We start from the raw sequence: 25441 nt of genomic DNA on the forward strand, positions 1-25441 counted from the left end.
CACATCCTCTTGATCAGACAGAGAAGAGGAAGCACTGCAGGCACATTGCACAGCAGAGGGTCCCGCTTGTGTGTCCGGGGGGGCCAGCTGCCTTCGCTGAGGATTAAAGTCTCAATCGCTTCAACTTTCCTCCATCCTGACTTCTATGGAGCAGAACTAAGCAGGTAAGTGCCAAATATTACTGAGCTGGCATCTACTCCGCCACTAAGAAAGTCATCGTGCCCAGCGAAGTCTGTGTGCCCCTTTACTGGCGAGCGTGCCCGGACCCCCAGAACTAGTCATGCCTGTAGTATAAATCCCGAATGCTGATCATTATTAGTAGCGCCTTTGTGTTCAGGGTGTCAGTAAGATCACACTGTAGCAGTTTGCTGTTAGTGTAGCCCTGCAGTGGCATATGTCACCCGTAGGCTCCCACGTTACATGCCACGCATACTCTAAGGGCGCACGCACACGGGCCGGCTTCACGCACACTTGTGATATGGTCAGAAAATGCTTTCAATGCGTTTGCTCACTCGAGTCGGAGATCGATAAATCGCTGGCTGTCCTATTTTTGGGTGATTCTGTGTCAAAATTGCCCGTTATTTCCTATGGCAGCAAAAAAAAATATATATATATCATATCGCTCTCGCATGTTGATACAGTTTTCACGCAACTGCGATTTTTCTATTGAAACACCATGTGATTTTTTTTTTTTTTCACACGCATGAAAACTACATTTTGCCTCAATGCGATGAATTTTTCCTGTTACCGTGTTTCCCCGAAAATAAGACAGTGTCTTATATTAATTTTTGTTCAAAAAGGTTTAACTTTTTTACATGTATAGCTGCCTGGACACTATTTAAATTGACTTTTTTAGTTAACTGTTAGTAGGGCTTAATTTTGGAGTAGGGCTTATATTTCAAGCATCCTCAAAAAGCCTGAAAAATCATTTTGCATCCTGAAAAATTCTGGAAAATCATGCTACGTCTTATTTTCAGGGTATGTCTTATTTTCAGGGAAACAGGGTAAACGCATGACAACCTGTTTTATGCCAACGTATAAAAGCCTGACGGGTGGAAAGGGCGCCCTTTTGGCACATCGGGTGAGTGAAGCTGTATAGATACATGTACATGTAGGTAGGGCTCTACAGGGATGCGAGCTTCTATATACGGTCTGTACTTATCATTAACCCTATAGATCTTTGGTATTCAGAGTCGAGACCAGGCTTTCCTGCAGCAGTTTGCGGTCCTGGCCAGGGCAGACTAGCTTGTTGCCCCCTAGGAGCCCAGCATGATGGGTCTGTGTCTGATTTATCGGGTCAGGCGCGCCAATTTAGTAAACGTCCCTTCCCCCGACTCGCGTATCCTACGACACGACTGATAAATCTCCCACGTTGTCTACCGCCGTCTTCACCATATGAAGCATGTCAGCTGCGTGACACTACGGCTACATTTTTTGGCATGCAGTCGTGAGCCATGCAGCTCCGGGTGACACATATAATTCTTCATCCCAATCTCTCACTATGTTTTAGATCTCTGTTTGCTGTCAGTGAACGGAATCCTTGTTTCTGTGTAGCACATACTTTACTTCAGCCGCCCCTTACACATCGCAGTGTTCTGTTAATGCACTTCGGCTTGCACTAGCACATAAATCAATCTGACTACTACAGAAGAACTACCCTGTTTCCCTGAAAATAGAACATACCCTGAAAATAAGACACAGCATGATTTTCCAGAATTTTTGAGGATGCAAAATGATTTTTCAGGCTTTTTGAGGATGCTTAAAATATAAGCCCTACTCCAAAATTAAGCCCTGCTAACAGTTAATCAAAAAAGTCAATTTAAATAGTGTCCAGGCAGCTATACATGTAAAAAAGTTAAACCTTTTTGAACAAAAATTAATATGACACTGTCTTACTTTCGGGGAAACACGGTAGTATCTTTGTTACATGACACGGAAACTTATGAAAGGGTTTTTGGCAACTTAGTGGCATATAAAAATTCACAGATTTGGGCGCACTTCATATTTGTGCTGCATTTGTTACTTTTAGACCTTTTTGCCCAACGATCACTACTTCTTTAACAGAGGGGCTTGTTAACACTGGTATACTGTACACAAAAAAACCCACGCAGTTGGCGGTACGACCCTGGGTAGTCCAGCACCGATGACCGGCCTCGTCGGAAGTCATTCAGATCGCTGGATTTACCCATCAGATGTGGATTCACACTGGTACTGATCCACAGAAAACTCGTCATGCTGCTCTCCGGGGTCACGGGTCTGATTTGCGTACAGTGATGGCTCCCATCGTGGAGGGAGTCGGGGTCTCTAATAAAGTGGCCGTTCATAGTGCAGGCTGCTGTACTGGTCTCTCCTGTACAAAAATAGGACCCCCTTGGATTGATTATGTGTCAGTGGGATGGATGCATTAGGATCGGTTACAGCTGGACCCCTCAGGACTACCAGTGATACCGGATGCTGCCACTAGTGTGAAGACCGCCGTAGGCCAGTGTTCCGCGCCATTGAGATCATAGGATTACATTGAGTGGTGCAATGTGCATGACCTGAACCTTGTGAAGAACAGAGCTAATCACATTTACTACAGAGGCTGGCTGAGTTTGGAGTCCTTGTTCTTTGTCTTGATGTTATCTGCTGCCTGATAATGGTGTTTGCTCTTCTGCTCTGTCACAGTCGCAGTCAGATACATGCAGGATACTAAAAACAGCATTGTGGCAAAGTCATTGCAGCCCCGTAAAACAGGTTAACATTCAGCCTTTCTGATCAGTTGGTTGGGAATAATCCCACCTGTATGGTCAGCTGTGTGAATAATCAGCGCCAGGACTATAAGAATCACCTGACCTTGCTCAAGGGCGTATCACATGTCCGATGACTTGGGGGAATACATGGCAATGTTATATCTGTTAGATACGGTTGTGTCACTGGTGGTAGAGCAACACAGGATTCGGGGTACGATGCAGCAGAAGAAGCAACAAAAACTTCCAATGTTTATTTTTAAAGAACGCACAAAGGGAACAAAAGGGCTATAAAGACTATGCAATAAACTTGCATCTGGGAATACCTAGATGATATCCACCGCTAACGAACTCAGAGAAAGAATGACTCCTTCCAGGCAATGCACAATAACTGTATCCCTGTGAACAATGTTAGTAACACTCGACTGTTAGCGATACCGTCTCGAAGAAATACAGCTTGCAGAATACAATGCACACATTCCCTTGTGTCGTTACAACCCCACCGCAGTTTTTTAGGAGGACCAGTTTTCAATGTCTCTTTAAAACAGCCCATGAACAGGGTTCGAGTACCAGAAACTTGTCCAATGATCGTTATTAGTGTGAGTCCTGGCTACCATAACAAGGCTGATAATGAACTGTCTTTAACAATTTCCTTGGTGTTCACATCCTGTGTCCCGTATAAGGCCGGCCTCACTTACGCTTTGTGTGGGTGTCACAGCTTCTACTGACCCCAGCTGTTCCTCAGGGTTGTACCGAGTGGGCTCTTTGCTCGCTCTTTGCGTTGGTGTTTGTGGACTTTTTCCCACTTCAGGTTTGTAAGATCCTCCTTTCTCTTTATCCTCAGGCGGCTCTGAGAACTGCTCTCCAGGTCTTCCTTTCAGCCCCCTCTTGCAATCGGCAGCCTCCTGTTCTTCAGTCTAGCTCACTACGCAGCTCAAATCGTTTTACAAGGATTTCATTAGTTTCAGTTGTATTTGGAATATAGAAGAGCGTAGTTTATGCTATTGTATACACCAAACACGATGGAAATGAATGGAGCCCTTGTAGAACGGACACCAAAGTTGTGTCTATTTCACTAATTTAACCCTTTCCAATCCAATTTTGGATTCAGGATTTTTTCTCTTTTTGCTGTTATACAATGGTGCCATCTGCTGGCTAAAGCCAGTGTGTGTGCACCAGAGAGGCTCCGACAGCAGAGTGGCTGGCAATAGACGGTAAGAATACCCTATCGGACGTCTTCTGACATTAGAGCTATACAAGCTTCAATCAGAATGTAGGAAGACGTCAGACAGTGGATTGGAAAGGGTTAAGCGAAAGGTTCCATTCGGCGGTTCTGTCACAATGCTGTTTTGGGCAGCTGGACGGAAGCCCCTGACGTTATCACGCCCTGTAGTAAATAACACTGTATGAACACTTCCGTCCTCGTATCATCTGCTTCTTTTAACAAGTGCCTATGGGCGGCTCGAACCAACGATTGCGCTTGTGTGCCAGGCAGCCATACGTTTCTTCTACTCTACTGATCGCCTTTATCTTCCGCTATAGCCCTGCTGGATTGAACGGGGCTCAGAGATGACGTTAGGTCCAGCTTCTGTATCTTGTCTGTAGATCAAGGTATGTCCTTTCCTCGGCTCCTGTTCCCGACTCTGACCTCCGCTTAATTCCTGGATTACGTTCCTGTCCCTTGGATGTTTTTGCCTGTTTTTGTGGTTTCGCTCTAGGCATTGCCTTCTCGGCTGTCTTCGGACTATGATTCTGCCTCACTAGATTATGAGACTGTGACACTTTCCTCACCTACTTCACAGGGACCAAGGTTCACCCCTTCTCTTTGTGGACCTTCTTTATTGTTTGTGGTCGTGTTAGGCTATGTTTGCACATACGCTTGATTTCCATCGTAGGAGCTAAACAACAAAAAAGTGCGTGTTCAACACTTCACGAACATGAGTAGCACCCGATGGACCCTATTGGCTCTAATGGGGCCCACTGGGTTTCTGACATGCAACTTGGCAATTTACCAGAAAAAAATATTGCGAAGATTCCAAAAGGAGCCTCTGATGCTGATGTGAGAAGAGCCTTAAGGCCTCATGGCCACGGGGAAAATCAGGCCCGCCGCGGATTCTTCATGTAGAATCCGTAGCGGGTCCCTCCTGCCCCGCGGACATGAGACCTAAAAATCAGAATAAACTCACCTGCTCCGGACGATGCGGATCTTCCTTCCTTCGCGGCTGGATCTTCGGCCCGGCGGATGTGCTTCGCACACCGGCAGCGTGCCGCACGCATGCGCCAGGCCGAAGAAAGAAGATCCGGCCGTGAAGGAAGGAAGATCTGCATCGTCCGGAGCAGGTGAGTTTAATTCTGGTACGGGTCTCCTGCAGATCCGGTCGGCTTCCATAGGCTGCAATAGAAGCCTGCGGGAGCTGTCCCCCTGGGAGACCCGCACGAAAATGGAGCATGTCCATTTTTTTTCCCGCACGTGGATCCGCGCCTGACGGGAAAAGTGACATCCACAGGTATTTAACTACCTGCGGGTGTCCAATGCATCCCTATGGGGCGCGGATCCGCGTGTGGGAAAAACGCTGCGGATTTAAAATAAAAATGATCCCGTGCACATGAGGCCCAACCCATGCATACGCCGCAGCCTGGAAGACCAGCGGGTGCGGGAGAGAGCTGCCGGAAAAGGGAGGTGGAGGTTTAGCAGCAGCCTTGCTAAACTCCGCCCCTTGCCGGCAAGGAAAGAGGGTGGGAGCTTGGCAGACAGAACTTGTGCAGGAAAATCACCCATGTGACTACAGCCTACGGAGGCAGAGTAGCCGCTAGCAAAGAAGGACCTCCATGACTGCACTGCCAGCTCTCCACCGCATAGGATGGCTGATAGTGTTGGGGGGGCTCCCTGTTTTCCTAGGATATGGGGATGGCGGCTGCGTATACATTACTCATATAGACAGGGACTACCAGGGACGTAACTAGATAATACTGGGCCCTTCACAGGTATAGACTAAAAGAATATAGTTTATTAGAAACTCTTAAAAACATATACGGGCTGACTAACAGTACTAACATAAATTAACACGAAAAAGAGGAGAAGATATATTTAGGTGCAAGTTTGAATTATGCATCCAATGTCTCCAATGTAGATGATGGTCACAATAGCATGGTCAGTATAAGTGGATAACTTTAGTGCATATACAGAGTTCCTGCACTGAATGACTGATGACAGTCGTATGTAGAGGTCGCAGAGAACTACGGCTCTGAATGACTGGTGAAGTCACAGAGAAATACGGCTCAACGCGTTTCTCCGCTCGCTTTAGAGCGGTTCATCAGGAGCCACAGATGTATATTTGACCAAAAAATCTTTAGTGGGATTAATAGCGTCAATCATTTAATTGACTAAGCTATCTTCCTCTTTTAGGATATATAATCAGCAGGATTAAATTGGCAAGAAAGTGGGTTGTCTGCGAAGATGTCGCCAACAGGTATATATATATACCAGACACCATTAGACAAAAAGCCAGCAGGGTACGATGGTATAGTGGCTACGTTGGTAAAGAAGGAAGGAGGACTTGGATAAAGAACTTGTGCACTGACAGTAGTCACAAGTCAGATGCGTGTTTAGATATGTCAGCTATAAGGATCCTGTATTTAGCACTGTATACCTATCCTCCTACAAGTGTTGCAATGCTAGCAGCACTAATGTAGAACTTCTAGTCATATGCACTGACATTAATGAAAAGTCAGGTGCATGTTCAGATAGGTCAGCTGAAGAGGATCCTGTATTTAAAGCTGCATACCTATCCTCCTAAAAGTGTTGCAATGTCAGCAACACTAATCTAGAAATGCTAGACTCCTATCAAAAGTTCAGACAACCAATCTAATATTCAAGCAGGCAGCCAAAGATAGGCTCAAACAATAGGTCCCCAAGATAAGGCTACCTAGTGTGCCAAACATAGAGTAAAATAACAAACAGATAAAGCCTGTGGCCCTGATGGTGAGATAATACTGGGCCTCTTAAGCAAACTTTTCCAAGTTTCCTACCCCCATTAAAACGTGTCCCACGAACCTCAGCTTTACAACGCTGCAGTAGTTTAGTCCTTGTGATTCTGCAGGTCCCAGGAACAGAATATTCTGAGACTTCCCAAATCCACTTGTTTTTTCTTTCGATCTGCCAGAAGAATGCATCTGGGCAGGAAGTTTTGTTCGGGGAGGTCCTGCTTCTTCTGCGCTGTCGCTACACTGCCATAGTATAGAATTAGTTATTTAAAGAGGTTTTCTGGGACTTTAGGAAAAAAATTGTGAAACAGTAAAATAAAGAAATAAGCAATACTCCTCTCCTCTAGTGGCTCCCCATCTGGCGGTGGAGCCCTGGTAGCTGCCACTCCGATCCTGGCAGAATCCGGCTGTGGACACGTGTGCCAGGAATAGCCAATCACAGGCTTCAGCACTCGCATGCCTTCATAGTAAGCCTGTGATTGGCTGAGTGCTCATGTGCGCAACCAATGGCACGTGACTGCAACTGTCTTCCTAGGGGTTCAGAACGGCGGAGACCATGGCTCCGGGGCTGGACAGACAGACACTCGGAGTATAGCTCATGACTTCACATGGTTCCACAACCAGAGACCTTTTTGTTTTTTTTTTACTGGAAATTCTCCTTAAGGCCTCCTGTCCACGGGGAAAACCAGGCCCGCCGCGGATTCTTCATGCAGAATCCCGCAGCGGGTCCCTCCTTTCCCGCAGACATGAGGCCTAAAAAGATGATTTACTTACCTGTCCAGACGCTGCGGATCTGCCCTCCGTTGCGGCCGGATCTTCTATCTTCAGCCCGGCGGATGTGCTCGGCACGCCGGCGCCGTGCACTCTATTTTTTTTTCTTTAACTCCTACTCTCCCGCACCGGAGAGAAGAAATTCAGCTGCGGGTTTGCTGCGGATCCGGACGGCTTCCATAGGCTTCAATAGAAGCCTGCAGGAGCCGTGCCCGCGGTACACCCGCACTAAAAATGGAGCATGCTGCGGGTGTTTTCCCGCACACGCAATCCGCGCCTCAGGGGAAAATGACATCCACAAGTATTTAACTACCTGCGGGTGTCCAATGCATCCCTATGGGGCGCGGATCACGCGTGCGGGTGAAACGCTGCGGATTGTAAATGTTATTTTGCCGTGGACATGAGGCCTAAGAGTAGCGATTGCCATTAGAATAGAATATTGTTTGTTCGTGCCAGCACCTATGGGGGCAAATTACACCTTTAGGGCAGCTTCACACCAGTGTATTTGGAGGCACAAAATCTGCACGCGCAACACTTGGGAGAATGGTGAGTTTTGCGCATACAAAAAACCCGCAGCATGCTCTCTTTTTGCGCGCATTTCCACATCAAAGCCCCTATAGACGTCTATGGGAGGTGCGCAAATGCACAAGAGGATGCGTGAAACGCTGTGGGAAAAAGAACACATCTGAATCTCATTAGACTAATAGCCTTTTAACCCCTTCAGTGGCAGGTTTATTATTACCATGTCAGCGCAACAAGCCCCTGAGATTTTCCTGAGGTACTTCGAAGTGGCAAGCGTGTACAGTGGCACAATAACTGTGGGTCCTGGCCAGCATTTCAGCACTAAAGCTGTCCACAGAAATCTTCCAGGGTTTAACTGCATGGTCAGTGAAGCAAGCCCCGGAGATTTTCTGGGCGTGCCACTAAAGGGGTTAATCTACAGAGAGGTTGTGTTGTGCGCGCATGTGAACTGGCCCTGATGCGCATCAAGTACAGTACCACGCGCAAATATACCTCAGCCAATATTGCGTTGTGGTGAACTCTTTTATACATATGCTCATGTGAAGGGGCCTTTGGTGATTTTTGTGTGTGTCTATATTATTAAAGTACCATAGATCCCAGGGCACTTTGCATATTAAAATGTGTTAAATTAAATTTATTCCATATGGGAAACAATAAACATGAACTACAGGAGTTACAAACTGGTAAAGAGGGAGGGAGCACCCTGCCTGCCCACTGTTTGGACAGTCCCTTTAAGGAATTTGCCTTTTACACAGGATGGGTATCAGCGAGTCAACAGGTCATTACGGTGCCTATTCTTTTGCGCACAACCAAATGCACCCAAAAAATCATTTGCCTGTTGCCATCAATGCGTTCTATTCTCCCGTACCGTAAACATATATTTTACACGCGCGGATCTGTCCGTCTGAAGCCGCGCTTATTTTGGAGTCTTCCAACACCGCACATTGTTCTCAGAGTAATCCAGCGGTCCAAGGCTCTTAGAAATAGAAGCGATTACTGGGAAGGTGAAAACGTCTCCTTCAGCCACGATGATAAACTGCCGTCCCCCTCGTAGGTATCTCCGTCCACCTACCCGGATGACCGATGACATCACACTTGGAGTCAGGGGCGTACCTATAGAGGATGCAGGGGATGCGATTGCACCCCGGCCCAAGAGCCTTAGGGGGCCCATAAGGCCTCTCTTCTCCATATAGGGAGCCCAGTACTATGAGTAAAGCATTATACTTGGGGGCCCCGTTCAGATTTTGTATCGGGGCCCAGAAGCTTCAAGTTACGCCTCTGCTTGGAGTAATCGCTTCCGTCCTCTTCAGTTTGAAGTCCCGTGCGTCGCCTGCCTGCTGCTTGTTTATCTCGTAGCCAATCACTTCTTAATTACTGATCAAATAAGCGGGAAGCAATACATGTAAAGCAAAGAGGAAGCGCAAACCAATCTACCTGGAGATCCTAAACGGCCGCTGAGAACCATCAGCTCCTGCCGGCAATTAACATTATTTGAACCTGATGAAAGTTATAGAAAAGGCTGCTCTAAAGATTGGTCCTGACCAGTTTGGTAGGCGTTATGTTAGATGGCGCTCCGTGCGGAAATAGTTTTTGACGTAGAAAGGGGGAAAATAATTAAATTTAAAAAAATTATATATATATATTAGCACTGATAGGCAGTCTGCCTGTATTCTGCGGAAAGCCGCAAGATAGCAGCGCAACGCCACACCAAGCCGGTAAGTAAATACAGCGCCAGAGCCAAGCAGCATGTTCTTTCTTTCTGCAATGTGCCTATTTATTGTTTTTTGGGTTTTTTTAATCTTCCATGTTTCCCTATGTGCCTCCTTTTTATCGCGTCGTGATACGTTTTTAACATTAGAAAGTCCTATTGATTTTCACTAAAAATTGCAACAAAATCGAGCAATGAATGCACGAGAAAATCGCGAGCGGCTGCAATTATTTTGCAAGGAAAGCAGTGCTGACACTCAAAAATCACGGGAAATAATACGTGATCTTCTCGCGGCAAAATTGCAATCGTCCGTGTGAAACTCGCCTCAGGCGGAGAGTTCCATAGTCTCTCTGCTCTTACAGTAAAGAACCCCCTTCTACATCATGTAGAAACCTTCTTTCCTCTAGATGCAGAGAGCGCCCCCTCTGTACTGACCCCTGATATATCTATACATCGTTATTAGAGCGCCCCCTTGTTTCAGTTCTGGGTATAATAGATTATGGGAGAGATCTCTGTACTGACCCCTGATATATCTAAACATCGTTATTAGAGCGCCCCCTTGTTACAGTTCTGGGTATAATAGATTATGTGAGAGATCTCTGTACTGACCCCTGATATAGCTATACATAGTTATTAGAGCGCCCCCTTGTTACAGTTCTGGGTATAATAGATAATGGGAGAGATCTCTGTACTGACCCCTGATATATCTATACATAGTTATTAGAGCGCCCCCTTGTTCCAGTCGGCGAGAGACTTGTCCAGTTGGCCGTGTATTATGACTGAAGCACTGTAATTAGCCCCAAACAAGTTCTGCAACATAATAAGGACTGGTTGCCCTAGAGCCTCGTCAAAGGCCATATGGAGACTGAAGGCCGCATGCACATGGCAGAGGCGGAATCCCGAAGCGGAGACGGGCCCTGGCAGCAGCCGCACCGGCATACCTGCTTTTCTTGATCTTCATTTATACTGCAGATGGTCCGCACGACTTTGCGCCGTCGGACATGCGCAGTACAGATTTTTTTTTAACTCCCTTTCTGGTGGAATCTGCAATTGTCTATTGCGACGGGCCACGGGTCGGACAGCTGCCATTGACTTCAATGAAATCCGGTACTGGTTTTGAAGCGACCTGGCCGCAAGCTCTTCTGCTGCGGCCAGAGCTCCTATAGAGGAGAGCGCGGCCGCAGCGGAAGAAGAAAAAAATGAACATGCTGCGGCCGACGAATCCGTGCCGCAGCGCCGGCTTTGCCGCGGCGGATTCGCTGTCCAGTTTGGACAAGATTTCTGAGAAATCTCGTCCACATGGCTGGCTAACCCCAGGATTAGCAGCCGCGGCAAATCCGGCCAGTGTGAACCCAACCTTATTCTATGAGTCACTACAATTACACTGATACTAAACTGATGTATTTTTTCTGTATGTAGCGCCACTAAAAAAAAAAAGACAGGGAGACAGGGTGACCAAAAAGACACAATTCTGGCATTGCATATTTTTTGGGGATGGCATTCACCATGCGGGATTAGTAATGTGACATTTTAATACATTGGGCTTTTACAGGCACAGCAATACCAACCTTTTATATCTTTTATTTTTTGATGTGACAACTGGGTTTCAAAAACTTTACATTATTTTTTGTAATAATTTAAAAAAAAAACAACAACTTTATTTAACTTTTTTTTTTGGACTCCCTATGGGACTGCAATCAAAGTTCTTATACAGTGCTCCTACACTAGTATAATGCAATACTTCAGTATTGCATTCTACTATGTTCTGATAAACCTCCTCCTAAGACATGCAGCAGACATGGCAGCTCTAGGGGCCTTCAGAAGGCTCCTGGTAATCATGACACTCGTACGGCACCCTGTGACTTCATTGCAACAATGCTGTTCAGGACATCGCAATCCCAATTGCTACATTTAAATGCCCCTGTGAGAATTGACAGTGGCATTTAAATTAGCAGCCACAATCAGAGTGATCTCTGTAGCTGTTGTGGGCGGATGTCGGACTCAAAGACAGCCGAAACCCACCGTGTATGAAGTGGGCTCGACTCCTGAGCCCGCTCCATACATTGACACCCGCTAATGGCATTTTTGCAGTTTTTATAATATTTATTAATGGTGTGGTTTCATAAATACAAACCTTTCTAATGAATGGAAGCCAGTTCTGCTTATTGTAGTGGGCCTGGGTTCTCTAATGCTTAACCCTTTTCAATCCAGTTTGTATTCTGGTTTTCCTAGGGGGCTTACTCTTTTTCTGCCGTTATACAACAGCGCTATATGCTGGCTAAAGCCAGTACTGCATGAGGTGACACATTGGATAGGCTCCGACAGCAGAGAGGCTGGCAATATACAGTAAGAGAACCCCGACAGACATCTTCCAACATCAGAGCTGTACAGCCTTAAATCATAATGTCTTCACAGGTCAGACAGTGGACTGGAAAGGGTTAAAGGGGTTCTGTCATTAAAAAACAAAAATACTATGCTCACCTATTTACCTCATCTTCTCCTTGCTGATCTTCTGTCTCCTGCAGTCCGGCGGGTCACCTCACCTCCAGCTGGCTGATTCCTCTGCTTCCTGAGACGTTACATACATCCATAGGCAGTCTCCTTCCTGCCCGGCAATGTACGCTATGTCACTAGTTCACAGCCTAGCAGGATGTGCCGAGCTATTGTGGGGACTGCTCATGCCCGCTGTCTCTGCAATAGATCAGCATTCCTTCCTAGCCAGTGAACGCTACATCACAGGGATGTGACCTTCACTGGCCTGCAGGAAGAAGAATGCAAGGAATGCAGGCTTCATAACAAGCCGCCGGCTGGAAGGGAGCTGGCCCGGGACAAGATCAGCGAGAAGATGTGGAGTCTGCCTGGGGAGGAATCGGTGAGTATAGAATTTTTTTTTTTTGATGACAGAACCCCTTTCAACGATCCACTATTATTGCCTGAGGAAATGGCTTCTGGGTAGTTACTGTATTTCTCCTGTAGGGAAATGTAGCATTACACAATAGCGCCTTTAATCCAAAATGACATTCCAAGTATGAAATGTACAACCTCAACAGAATGTTGGCAGAATGCTCATTCAGTCAACCACTATTTCACTCAGATCCCCCAAACACATGAACGCCTAATTCAACTGAGCATTCACATGTTTAACATGGGCGAGGGGAGTAAGCCGCTGCCAGACTCCACTGGTGTTGTCTCTCCAGGGAGAACAAAAGGAGCGGGTGTTGAAATACAACATGGCCGATCCTTCTTTTCTTGAGATCATCTGCTGGTGGAGAGTCAAGAAGCCCCCTTATGCACAGAATAGTCGGGCAAGTCCCCCAGAGAACGGCGGGTTCGGATGAGTATTCCCTAATGTGTATGGGAAACCTCCAAGCTGTATGCACAGGAGTATCATTAGCTCACGGCTAAAAGGTAGAGGTGATGCAATTGGCTTGAGGAAGGGTTTGCCTCCACTGGTTTCTGCCTGCTCCAATATCCAAATGCTGTTATCAGTAATGTAACACTCCACCGATAAAAAGCCAATGAGAAAATCGATTTTGTTCCTCTTTTAACTCCTTTGTTACCATGCAGGGCGGCGCTGGGTCCCGCGGCCGGCGCGCGCCGCTTCGAGCTCGGCGTCGGCGTCCCGGAGCTGTGCTGTCAGGGATCTCCCGGCGGCGTGGAGCAGCCAGCATGCAGCAGCGTGGAGCAGCCGGCGTGCTGCGGCGTGGGCGTGTCCGCCCGTAGGGTGCCGCCCGCTCTCATCCACCTCCCTTATGCAACAGTGGGAGAGTCGGCTCCTCCCACTCTCCGCCCCGGGGCGGAGGCTTTTAGTTAAAAGACTGGCAGTGACCTGAACTCACTGCCAGTTATTGGTTCTGCTAGCCTCTAGTCAGGTCTATTCTAGTCTGTCCTAGTTGCTTGTCAGTATCCTTCGTTTGCCTGTGAGCTTCACCTCCAGCCTTGATTCACCTAGTGGTTTTGTTGGTCTGTTACACCTGCCTCTCCTGTCGGCACTCTGTCCCCTGTTAGTAGTTCCATCTAGGTAGTCGCCAGGTCCCTAGCCAGTGCAGGGACTGCCGCCCAGTTGTCCGCCTGGGGTTAGCCAGGGCCGAGGCAAGTAGGCAGGGACAGTGGGGTGCAGGAGATCAGGGCACCCCAACTGGCGCTCGGGGGGCAGAGTGCCGTAACATAATAACTGGCCCTTTAAAACCGTTTTTGTCATGGAGGCGATCAGTTCCCTCGCGAACCAGCTGCAGGCCCTGGTGCCTGTGATCCAGGATTTATCCACCCGCATGGTGGCCCAGGAGCAGCGGGGAGTGTCGCAGGGGTCGGACGCCTCAACCAGCCCCGAACCCAAGTGCCCTCTTCCCGAGGTGTTTTCTGGGGAGAGGAACAAGTTTTTTGTTTTCCGACAGGCGTGTCGCCTGTTTTTCCGCATGCGTCCCCGTTCTTCCGGGTCGGAGGCTCAGAGGGTCGGGCTGATAATGTCCCTGCTGCGGGGCTCGGCACAGACATGGGCTTTCTCCATCCCCGAGGGTTCCTCCTGCCTGCAGTCCGTGGACTCCTTTTTTCAGGAACTCGGGGGTATCTTCGACGAACCGGACCGAGCGGGGTTGGCGGTTTCACGGTTGTTGGCGCTGCGGCAGGGGTTGTCGTGTGTGGAGGATTATTGCTCCAACTTCAGACGCTATGCGGGGGATACGACATGGAACGATAGCGCGCTGAAGGACGTTTTTCTGCAGAGCCTCTCGGACGCAGTTAAAGACCTGTTAATTTCCCATCCCGTTCCCGGGTCCTTAAGGGAGGCTATGGAGCTAGCGGTGAGAGCAGATAGGAGGCTCAGGTCTAGGAAGCAGGACAGGCAGACCCGTAGAGTCAGGGAGGTCAGTGGCCCTGGTCCCTCCTCCTCCTTACCAGTCTCTGCGCCCGATCCGATGGAGGTGGGCCCGCTGGACCCCAAAGAGCGACGCCGGATCCGTTTGTTGCATCGTCTCTGCCTCTACTGCGGGAAAGCTGGACATCGGGTGATAACCTGCCCACTGAGGTCTCAACGCCCGCAGCCGGGACCGGCGGAAAACTCCGAGTCCTAGGCGATTGCAGGGAGGATCGCCTAGGACTTCAGGTACTTCCTAAACTTTTGGTACCGTGTCATGTTAGATTCGGGGATTTTTCCCGATCAGGGCGGGCGTTTATTGATTCCGGAGCAGCCGCTAACTTGATAAGTCTGGGTTTTGTCCGTTCTCTGATGGCGGAATTTGTGGCGTTGAAGACGCCAATTCATTTTACCAGCATTGATGCCACCCCTCTCTCTACAGGCTTGGTACGATGGAGGACCCCAAGATTACAGTTCACGGTGGGGGTCCTCCACTCGGAAGAACTGTCTTTCTTGGTTATGGAAAAAATGTCGGTTGATGTGGTGCTTGGTATGCCCTGGTTGGCACTGCACAACCCCCAATTTGATTGGTCCACCCGGGAATTGACTCATTGGGGGTCATCGTGTCACAATCACCTGTCTACCATAGCTGTGTGCTCCGCAGATACGGTGCTCATTCCGGAGTATTTGTCAGACTTTCAGGATGTGTTCTCCAAACGACTGTCTAAGGCTCTGCCCCCTCATAGGGAGTGGGACTGTGGTATCGACCTGATTCCCGACGGTCCCATCCCTAAGGGAGCCATTTTCAATCTGTCCGGTCGTGAGCACGAAGCCCTCAAGTCCTATGTCTCGGAAGCTCTGGCCAACCGACATATCCGGCCGTCCAGGTCCCCTGCCGGGGCAGGTCTCTTCTTTGTAGAGAAGAAGGACGGGACACTAAGACCTTGTGTGGATTATCGGGCCTTGAATAAAATCACTGTGAAGAACCAGTGCTCCTTGCCCCTAATTCCTGACTTGTTGAATCAGGTGGTAGGGGCTCGCTGGTTCTCCAAACTGGACTTAAGGGGGGCTTACAATTTAATTCGCATCAGAGAGGGAGATGAATGGAAGACAGCGTTCAACACCCCGTTAGGACATTTTGAATGTCTGGTCATGCCTTTTGGACTCTGTAATGCCCCCGCTGTGTTTCAGGGTTTTATGAACGCAGTCTTCCACGACTTCCTGGGGGTATTTCTGGTCATTTATCTGGACGACATCCTGGTGTACTCACCTGACTGGGATTCACATGTGCGGCACCTGAGGTTAGTCCTGACCCGTTTGCGCGAGTATCAACTCTTTGTCAAATTAGAGAAATGTACATTTGGCTCTAAACAAGTATCCTTCCTTGGTTATGTAATTTCCCCCACAGAGATTCAGATGGAGTCTGATAAAGTAGCAGCAATCTCCCAATGGGCCAGACCCGACAACCTCAAGGCTCTCCAGCGGTTCTTAGGTTTTGCAAATTTCTACCGCAAATTCATTAGAAATTACTCAGTTATTGCTCAACCTCTGACCGACTTGACTAAGAAGGGGGCTGACTTGGGTAAGTGGTCGCCTGCAGCCCTTGAGGCCTTTAGCCGTCTAAAAAAGGCATTCACGACTGCCCCGGTGCTAATACAGCCGGACGCACTACTACCCTTTTTTATTGAGGTAGACGCGTCGGAAGTGGGGACAGGAGCTGTATTGTCGCAGGAAGTCAGTGGGAGGTCTGGCTATAGCCCATGTGCGTTCTTTTCGCGAAAGTTCAATTCAGCAGAGCGCAACTACGACGTGGGTAACCGGGAATTGTTGGCTATCAAATGGGCTCTGGAAGAGTGGCGACACCATCTTGAGGGTGCTAGACACCCAATTACCGTATATACTGATCACAAGAATCTGGTATATCTCGCCAGTGCGAAAAGACTCACTGCTCGTCAGGCCAGGTGGGCGTTGTTCTTCGCCAGGTTTAACTTCGTCGTGACATATATCCCCGGAGAGAAGAACGTGAAGGCGGACGCCCTGTCACGGAGTTTCGGGGTACCAGACTGTGGGACCCTGACTCCCGAGAATATCTTAGCCCCCGGCGTGGTGGTGGCAGTGTTAGAGTCTAACTTCGTCCCTCAACTACAGGATGCTCAGCAGGACGCTCCGTCAGGGGTGCCGGAGGGCAGATGGTTTGTGCCAGAGACCCTACGCCCTAGAGTCATGGATGAGTCCCACTCGTCGGCTCTCGCCGGGCATCCAGGGTTCCAGGGGACCCTGGAGCTTTGCTCCCGATACTTCTGGTGGCCAGGCATGTCTCAGGAGATCCGCAACTTTGTGAGGGGTTGCTCGGTCTGTGCTCGCAATAAGAGTCGGCGGCGTCCTCCGGAGGGTCCCCTGAGACCACTACCGGTTCCTTCCAGTCCCTGGTCTCATCTATCAGTAGATTTCATCACTGACCTACCAGAATCCCAGAAGTGCACCACTATCTTAGTGGTGGTCGACCGGTTCTCAAAGATGGCACATTTTGTGGCGTTAAAAAAGCTACCCTCGGCAAAAGAATTTGCCACGATTTTTGTAAAGGAAATAATTCGCCTACATGGGGTTCCCCAAAATATTGTATCTGATCGCGGGGTTCAGTTTGTGTCGCAGTTTTGGCGTGCCTTCTGCAGAAACCTGGGAACGTCGCTTTCCTTCTCGTCAGCGTTCCACCCGCAGACTAATGGTCAGACTGAGCGGAAGAACCAAGACTTAGTGCAATATTTGCGGTTGTTTGCCAGCGAAAAGGCTTACCAGTGGGCAGAGTTCCTGCCGTTGGCAGAGTTTGCACTAAACAACCGCCTTTGTTCTTCTACTGGGGTGTCTCCATTTTTTAGTGTATACGGTCAGCATCCTCGCTTCCTTACAGCAATCCCTACTCCGTCGCCCTGTCCGGCAGCGGATGACGCCACAGATACGCTTCGGGGAGTATGGAAAGAGGTGCAGAGAAACTTGGAGGCAGCGGGGGCCCGTATGCAGTTGCGCAGTGGGAAGAGTCTGTCGGTGTCTGAACCGTACAGGGTGGGACAGAAGGTATACCTGTCGTCCAAAAATCTCAAATTGCGGGTCCCGTCCTTGAAGCTGGCGCCACGTTACGTGGGGCCGTTTGCCATCACACGTGTGGTGAACCCACTCGCCTACGAGCTGGGGTTGCCAGCCACATGGAGGGTTCACAGGGTATTCCATAAGTCGCTGCTGAAACCTTTTGTCCCTTCGGTGATACCCACCTCCGGTCCCCCTCCGCCCACCCTGGTCCGGGATGAAGTCGAATACGAGGTCCAGGAGATACTGGACTCTCGTCGGTGTCGAGGAATCCTACAGTACTTGGTGGCCTGGAAGGGTTTTCCACCAGAAGATCATTCCTGGGTGGCCGCATGTGATGTTCATGCTCCCGTGTTGGTACGGCGGTTCCACCGTCGTTTTCCAGATAAGCCTGGTCGAGTTTCCGGGGGCCCGGAGGTCCCCCGTCAGAGGGGGGGTAATGTTACCATGCAGGGCGGCGCTGGGTCCCGCGGCCGGCGCGCGCCGCTTCGAGCTCGGCGTCGGCGTCCCGGAGCTGTGCTGTCAGGGATCTCCCGGCGGCGTGGAGCAGCCAGCATGCAGCAGCGTGGAGCAGCCGGCGTGCTGCGGCGTGGGCGTGTCCGCCCGTAGGGTGCCGCCCGCTCTCATCCACCTCCCTTATGCAACAGTGGGAGAGTCGGCTCCTCCCACTCTCCGCCCCGGGGCGGAGGCTTTTAGTTAAAAGACTGGCAGTGACCTGAACTCACTGCCAGTTATTGGTTCTGCTAGCCTCTAGTCAGGTCTATTCTAGTCTGTCCTAGTTGCTTGTCAGTATCCTTCGTTTGCCTGTGAGCTTCACCTCCAGCCTTGATTCACCTAGTGGTTTTGTTGGTCTGTTACACCTGCCTCTCCTGTCGGCACTCTGTCCCCTGTTAGTAGTTCCATCTAGGTAGTCGCCAGGTCCCTAGCCAGTGCAGGGACTGCCGCCCAGTTGTCCGCCTGGGGTTAGCCAGGGCCGAGGCAAGTAGGCAGGGACAGTGGGGTGCAGGAGATCAGGGCACCCCAACTGGCGCTCGGGGGGCAGAGTGCCGTAACATCCTTGTTGTGTCCATAAAGAAAGCCTGTGGAGTCGGAGTCAGCAGACGGTCTTCAAGCAGCTGGATTAGTGCATGAATAGAGGAAAATTACTAGAATTGTGTTTTTCAGTTTTACTTCCCTTGAAGGGTCATAAATCACTTTGTGGTGTCAGCGGGACAGTCTTTATCTGCTTTATCCCCGGATGACTGAGAGGTCATTACTGAATTTCTCAGTGGAACTTTTTGGAAAAGAAGCAATAAGTAAAGGCATCTCCAGACTTCTGGATTTCACAATAGTCGTCCTTTTAACCCTTTCCAATCCAATTTTTATCCTGGTTTTCCTAGGGGGCTTACTCTTTTTCTGCCATTATACAATGGCGCTATCTGCTGGCTAAAGCCAGTACTGCATGAGGTGACACGTTGAATAGGCTCCCGACAGCAGAGAGGCTGGCAATATACAGTAAGAGAACCCCGACGCACGTCTTCCAACATCGGAGCTATACAGCCTTAAATCATAATGTCTTCAGAGGTCAGACAGTGGATTGGAAAGGGTTAAGATGAAGGCTAAGATGCAGCTTTAGTAGTAGAGGTTGCTTTTGAGGTTTCTGAGCGACATTTACTTTTAGATATAACTATTGAGCTATGAATATGATTGATACAATTTGGAATCTTCCCCAAATATTTCCGCTAACGAACCTCCTCCACAATTATATTAATTATCAACCACAACTGATCCCAATAATTACCTGCAGGGTTTCAGGTCATTGCAAACTCTCTTTAAGGTGGTTGGTGGGCTCAGTGGCCATTGCAAAGGTTTCATGAATGGGTCCCTACCTAACCATTTCCATAGCCTTAGGCTAGGTTCACACGGGATGGAAATCTTGCGGAATGACCGCAGCGGGACTGCATGAAAATCCCACGACATTTCTGAAGTGGAAAGGCTGCTTCAAAGCCCGCACCATTTAGCATGGGTTTTAAAGCAGCTTTTCGGCCCGTATTCCGCCACAGAAATCTCTTCCCATAGAGAGAAGGGAGTCCGCAGCAGAAACTGTGCCGAAATTGACATGTCGCTGACTTGAATTCTGTGCTGCATGTCCGTTTCCGCACAAATTGTCCTCAGCGTGTAAACAAAATTTTTGCAAATCCACTTTGCTGCTTAGTCTCAGTTTTAAAAATACTTCAAGGTACTGGCATAGCGGGAAAGGGGAGTTGCCCGATGTAAAAAAAAAAATATCCACGAGGCACAGCCTACCATTTTTTCATTGTTCAAAAGTTGTTGAATTAACCCTTTCCAATCCAATTTCAATCCTGGTTTTCCTGTCAGTGGATTGGAAAGGGTTAAAACTAAATCAAAAGTAGCCTTAACACAGGATGCCCGTGATGGTCCAGAAAGCTGCCTTTTTCTCCCACACACCTCGGCTTTGCTGGCAAGTGACATCCAACTAGTCTTAGGGCCCAGGGAGGCTTCACATGTTATGTTACCTCCCAATTGCCATGTAATTAAAGAGGCCCTGAACTTTTGTGGAAACCTCTCAGCAAACCCTGTTGTAGAACAGTCGGTATTCAGCTGCAGGGAAGGTAATTCTGAAATCGCTGCTAGCCCTATAGATTATTATTGGAACATAAGAAATTAGGAGAAATTAATAGAAGAATTGACTATAATGACATTATGTTAGGAAATGGTCATTTAAGCAAATTCACAATATATTTATTGTGGCACAAGGCTGCCAAGGCCATAAAATACTGTAACTTGTGTACTTGATTGATGATAGGCAAAGTTTTCTTTGGAATGTTTACAGTCAGTCATCCGCAGAGTTGCCTGCGAGGTATTAAATCACTTGTCAGCACCGTGCATTAGGGCACGGGATTATTTATGGACCGTTGTGTACATATAAGCCAATTCCTGCAATCTAACCATTAATCTCCGGTACATGTGTCTGAACTTGTGCATTAAGCACACCAAAACAAATGGCAATAGTCTGTGAATTATGGGGATTTGAATGCCAGTCGGAATGAAAAAAGAATGAAGCAACTGTGTGCTAAGGCCTCATGTTCATGGGGAAAATCAGGCCCGCTACGGATTCTCCATGGAATGGCCCCGCAGACATGAGGGCTGAAAATAACAATTTACTCACCTCACCGCACGCTCCGGATCTTCCCTTCTTCGCGGCCGGATCTAACTGTCACGCCGGATCCTCTTTCTTCAGCCCGGCGGATGTGCTCGGCACGCCGGCTGCGCGTATGCGCCACGCACATCCACCGGCCTGAAGAAAGAAGATCCGGCCGCGATGGGGAGAAGATCAAGCCGCGAAGAAGGGAAGACCCGTATCGTCCGGAGCAGGTGAGTTTAATTCAGGCGCGGGATTCGGACGGCTTCCATAGGGTTCAATAGAAGCCTGCGGGAGCCATCCCCACGGGAGACCCGTGCCTGAATGGAGCATGTCCGGATTTTTTCCTGCACGCGGGACCCGCGCCTGCAGGGAAAAATGACATCTGCAGGTATTTATCTATCTGCGGGTGTCCAATGCATCCCTATGGGGTGCGGATCCGCGTGCAGGAAAAACGCTGCGGAATTTAAATCCGAATTTGCCCGTGGACATGAGGCCTAATAGTTTTGCATAAAAGTCTGCAGCTGCTACACAAACGTGTGTCTCCATGGTTACAGACTACAAACAAACCCTGTGTAGTCTGATCCTGCAAACCCTTCCATCTGCAGGGCTGCTTCACCCTTTAACTGTGGACATGGAGTCTCGCAGACCCCTCCCTATTCTAGATTTCCGAGAACCGCGTACTTTCCTGCTCCCCATGCGACCAAATGGCTCAGTAACTTTTGTTTTGGTGGCAAAAACACTGGTATGAGAGGAGGTTCTGTTGTCAATTAAGACTGACATTTTTTTCTATAGTCCTTTATTATGTACCATTACTAAAACATATAAATGTTCATTAGATTCGCTGCTTTTTTTTTTTTATATGATTTATTAGTTGAAAATTATTAAAAACATGTTATTGTAACCCTTCAGTTCATTATTGTGAATATATAGGAGACTTACGTTCACGGAAGTAGAACAAATAAATCATGTCCGCAGTTGAAGGTTAACCACAGGAAACCCTGTGCATCTGCAGCGGGCCGCTGGCAGGAGCATCACTTCCAACTGTGAATGCAGATACAGCTGAAAACCATTACGGAGCTCCACAACTGCTCTCCTTCTGAGTCCCTGCCCGCTCCAGTCCCGGGGTTTCTGATCACTTCCAGGTAATGCGGTCATGTGCCAGTTTAAGTATGTGACTAGAGATGAGCGAGCATACCCGCTAAGGCAAACTACTCGAGTGAGTAGTGCCTTATGCGAGTACCTGCCCGCTCGTCTCTAAAGATTCAGGGGGCGGGGAGCGGCGGGGGAGAGCGGGGAAGAACGGGGAAGAGATCTCTCTCACTCTCTCCCCCCCTGCCCACTCCCGCAACTCACCTCTCTCCCTTGCCGGCATGTGACCACTGCGGCCAATCAATGGTCTTGGTAACATTAAGACTGCTGATTGGCTGCAGTGATCACGTGCTTAAAAGAAAGTGATCAGAAACCATGGGGGAATGCTGATGGCGGAATTAGGTTTTTTTTTTTTTTTTTTTTTAAGCTTTCAGAAACTTTGGGGATGGAAAGGGAGGACCTATGGTAGGTAAGGGGCTTGTTTTAATACCCTTGCACTGGACCCACTAGGGTATTAAAACAGCCCTGTCTAAATGTTCCCTATTTCTTGCTAATATACATGCAGTAGAGATCGAATTGAAGATCAGACTACACCAAATAGTAGAAGGGTTCTATTTGCGCAGTTGCTTCGTATTTCTCAGCATGACTTGGCATTAGATAGCTTATCTGGGTAGAAAAACACAAAAATTCATACATGCCTCATCTTATCCCATGCTGCTCCCCTTTTGCCTTGCCTAGTCCCACACTGCCCTCTACTTCCTGTGATGATGTCACCGTCACTGGGGACATGTGACCACTGCAGCCAATTGCTTCACTTTGACCAGCAATTAGCCGCAGCGGTCACATGTCCCATCATGTACCCTGTTTCCCTGAAAATAAGACATACCTTGAAAATAAGACCTAGCATGATTTTCCAGAATTTTTGAGGATGCAAAATGATTTTTCAGGCTTTTTGAGGATGCTTGAAATATAAGCCCTACTCCAAAATTAAGCCCTGCTAACAGTTAATTAAAAACGTCGATTTAAATAGTGTCCAGGCAGCTATACATGTAAAAAAGGTAAACCTTTTTGAACAAAAATTAATATAAGACACTGTCTTATTTTCGGGGAAACACGGTAGCAGCTAGTGGATAGCAGGCATCAGCAGAATGGGAGTGGAGGAAGAATAAGTGAGGTGAATATGACTCTTTATTTTTTGCCATAAGTGCTTTCAAATTTTTGCTCAGCCTGGAAAATCTCTTTAAATCTTATGGCACAAATTGGTGTTAATTCATAAAAAATCGGGAGCAGGTCATGTTCCTAATATGGCGACTTCATTTTTGTCTTGCAGACCGTTGCACCTTCTTCATAAACCACTATGACGGATCTTGTGACTCCCTCTCCGGCAGAGATTCCCAAACATATATTGGACATTTGGGTGATCATTCTTATAATCCTGGCTACCATCTTGGTGATGACATCACTTCTCCTGTTTCCAGCCGCAGCGGTCATTATCTACAGAATACGGACCTATCCAATTAGAAGTAGCCGATAGCACTTCACACTGTAGAATGATATTGTGGATTGGGGTATCGGTTTGTGGACCCGTTGAAATGAAGACGCCATTACCCTCATCACCTAGAAACTGTGATGGCACCTTACATTGCGCTGATGAGGGCCTAAATGTCCCCTTTGCAAGAAGTTTTCAGGAAATACAGAATGTTAAAGACTGCCGCATACATTTTGGGAACGCCCCCAAAGTAGCCGAAACGCCACCCGTTTAGCACCGCAGTTTGCAGAACTATTGTCAAGTTTGCATGCGGGTGATCTTGTGCCGTCCGCTGCGTATATATGGACACAGATTACGCCGTATTCAATCCAATGTCATGAAGGAGCACCAAGAACAACCCCGAAATATCACCCCCACTAATCCTTTTACTTATTTTATGGTCACAGTTGTTTTATTTTTATAATTTTTCATCATTTTATGTATTTTCATTGAATTTGAATGGTCTTGTGAGAATTCTAACTATAGGCCTTTTTCTGGCCTGTCATAGTTCTGGTTAAGGGTGCCCACCCACTAGCGTTTTTTTACTGCGAAATTCGCAGCGTTTTTTTTTTTCTGCAGGGGTCTTTGGGCTATGGGACATGCAAAGCTAAAATCGCAATCGCGCAAAATCGCGATATCGCGGTAAATCGCGATTTTGCGCGATCGCGATTTTTACATTACAAGTCCCATAGACCCCCTGCAGAAAAAAAAAACCTGCGAATTTCGCAGTGAAAAAAAACGCCAGTGGGTGGGCACCCTTACTCTGGAGATCTGACAGACTTGTCCAGCACTGCAATACGAGATCCAACTAAGGAGGAAAATAAAGTATAGAGAATACCGTTTACACCAGTAGTCAGGACAATGGATTGATTCATTGAGTGCCGGTAGAACAAAACCCAAAAAGCAATGTCAGAGTTGCATTTTTTTTCCATTCCAACACACTTAACCCCTTGAGTGGCGGGTTTCCTACCACCCTGTCAGACCCACCAGGGCAGGTTTTTTTAAATGGTCTAATCATTGAATTTCAACTAGTTTTGCAGTTGCGTCTCAAGAGCCATAACCTTTTCATTTTTCCATTGACACGGCCATATGAGGGCTTGTTTTTTGCGGGACAAGTTGTGATTTTTTAAACGGGGGAGGAAAAAAATAAAAAGGGGAAAAAAGAAAAAAAGGGCCATGTCATTAAGGGGTTAAATAATGTATTAACTTCCTTCTCTGGGTCATTACGACGCACGGATACCACATGTGTGATTGTATTTTTGAATTTTTACCAAGTAAAGGGAGACAAGTGTTTTTATTTTTTTATTTTTATTATTTTTTTTGCTTTTGTTTTTTTTACTTTTTTTTTTTTTGTCCCTTTAGGGGACTTCCACAGGGACCCATCAGGACCCCCTGATCACATTCCAGGGGTCCGATGGTGACAGCCCTTTACATGCTTCAGTGACAGCCCTTTACATGCTGCAGTCACATAGACTGCAACATGTAAAGGGTTAACACAGCAGAGATTAGAGGTTTTCTCTGATCTCTGCTGTAAGAGCTGGTACCTAGCTGTCCTCTCACAGCCAAGCACTAGCTCTCCCTGCCACAGAGACCCTCGGCTTGCTTCTGACAAGCCGATAGTCTCTATGGCAACCTATAAACAAAGCAGGAGACTTAGAAGCAGGAGATTGCGGCATATCTGCAATATCTTCTGCTGGTTTTTCAAAGCCCTTGCTTTGTTCTCTGTGGGTCTGTGCAGGCAGAGCACACTGTCACAGCTTGTGGCATTGTGCTCTGCAGCTCCCATAATGATACATAGCCCGGAACTCTTTCGGGCTATGTCGCTATGAGCAGTGGAGCTAGTCCCGGAAAAGTTCCGGGTGTGCCACTCAAGGGGTTAAAGGGGTTGTGCTAAGTTATAAAGTTGTGCCCTATCCGTTGGCAGTACAACAGATGGCTGTTTGATGACAGGATGGAGGATTACAAATATCCAATTACATTTGCTCCACAATCCATTATCACTCAAATGAATTCTACAACTATTTCACAATGT

At 48.0% G+C, this 25441-nt stretch overlaps 1 protein-coding gene across 1 annotated transcript; it reads left to right on the forward strand.

Annotated features, from left to right (window-relative positions):
• SMIM3 (small integral membrane protein 3) lies at window positions 1-24261 on the forward strand. The gene is made up of 2 exons (XM_066590409.1): window positions 1-164; window positions 23212-24261. The coding sequence occupies exon 2, from the start codon at window positions 23239-23241 to the stop codon at window positions 23413-23415; it is 177 nt and encodes a 58-aa protein (XP_066446506.1). The 5' UTR covers window positions 1-164; window positions 23212-23238; the 3' UTR covers window positions 23416-24261.
• The last annotated feature ends 1180 nt before the right edge of the window (window positions 24262-25441 follow it).

The sequence above is a fragment of the Eleutherodactylus coqui genome, chromosome 2, assembly GCF_035609145.1.
Source record: "Eleutherodactylus coqui strain aEleCoq1 chromosome 2, aEleCoq1.hap1, whole genome shotgun sequence".
In the NCBI taxonomy this organism is placed as follows: Eukaryota; Metazoa; Chordata; class Amphibia; order Anura; family Eleutherodactylidae; genus Eleutherodactylus; species Eleutherodactylus coqui.

Bases quoted from the DNA above. Each gene is read 5' to 3' on its own strand.
- SMIM3 (XM_066590409.1), top strand. From the start codon at position 23,239: ATGACGGATCTTGTGACTCCCTCTCCGGCAGAGATTCCCAAACATATA.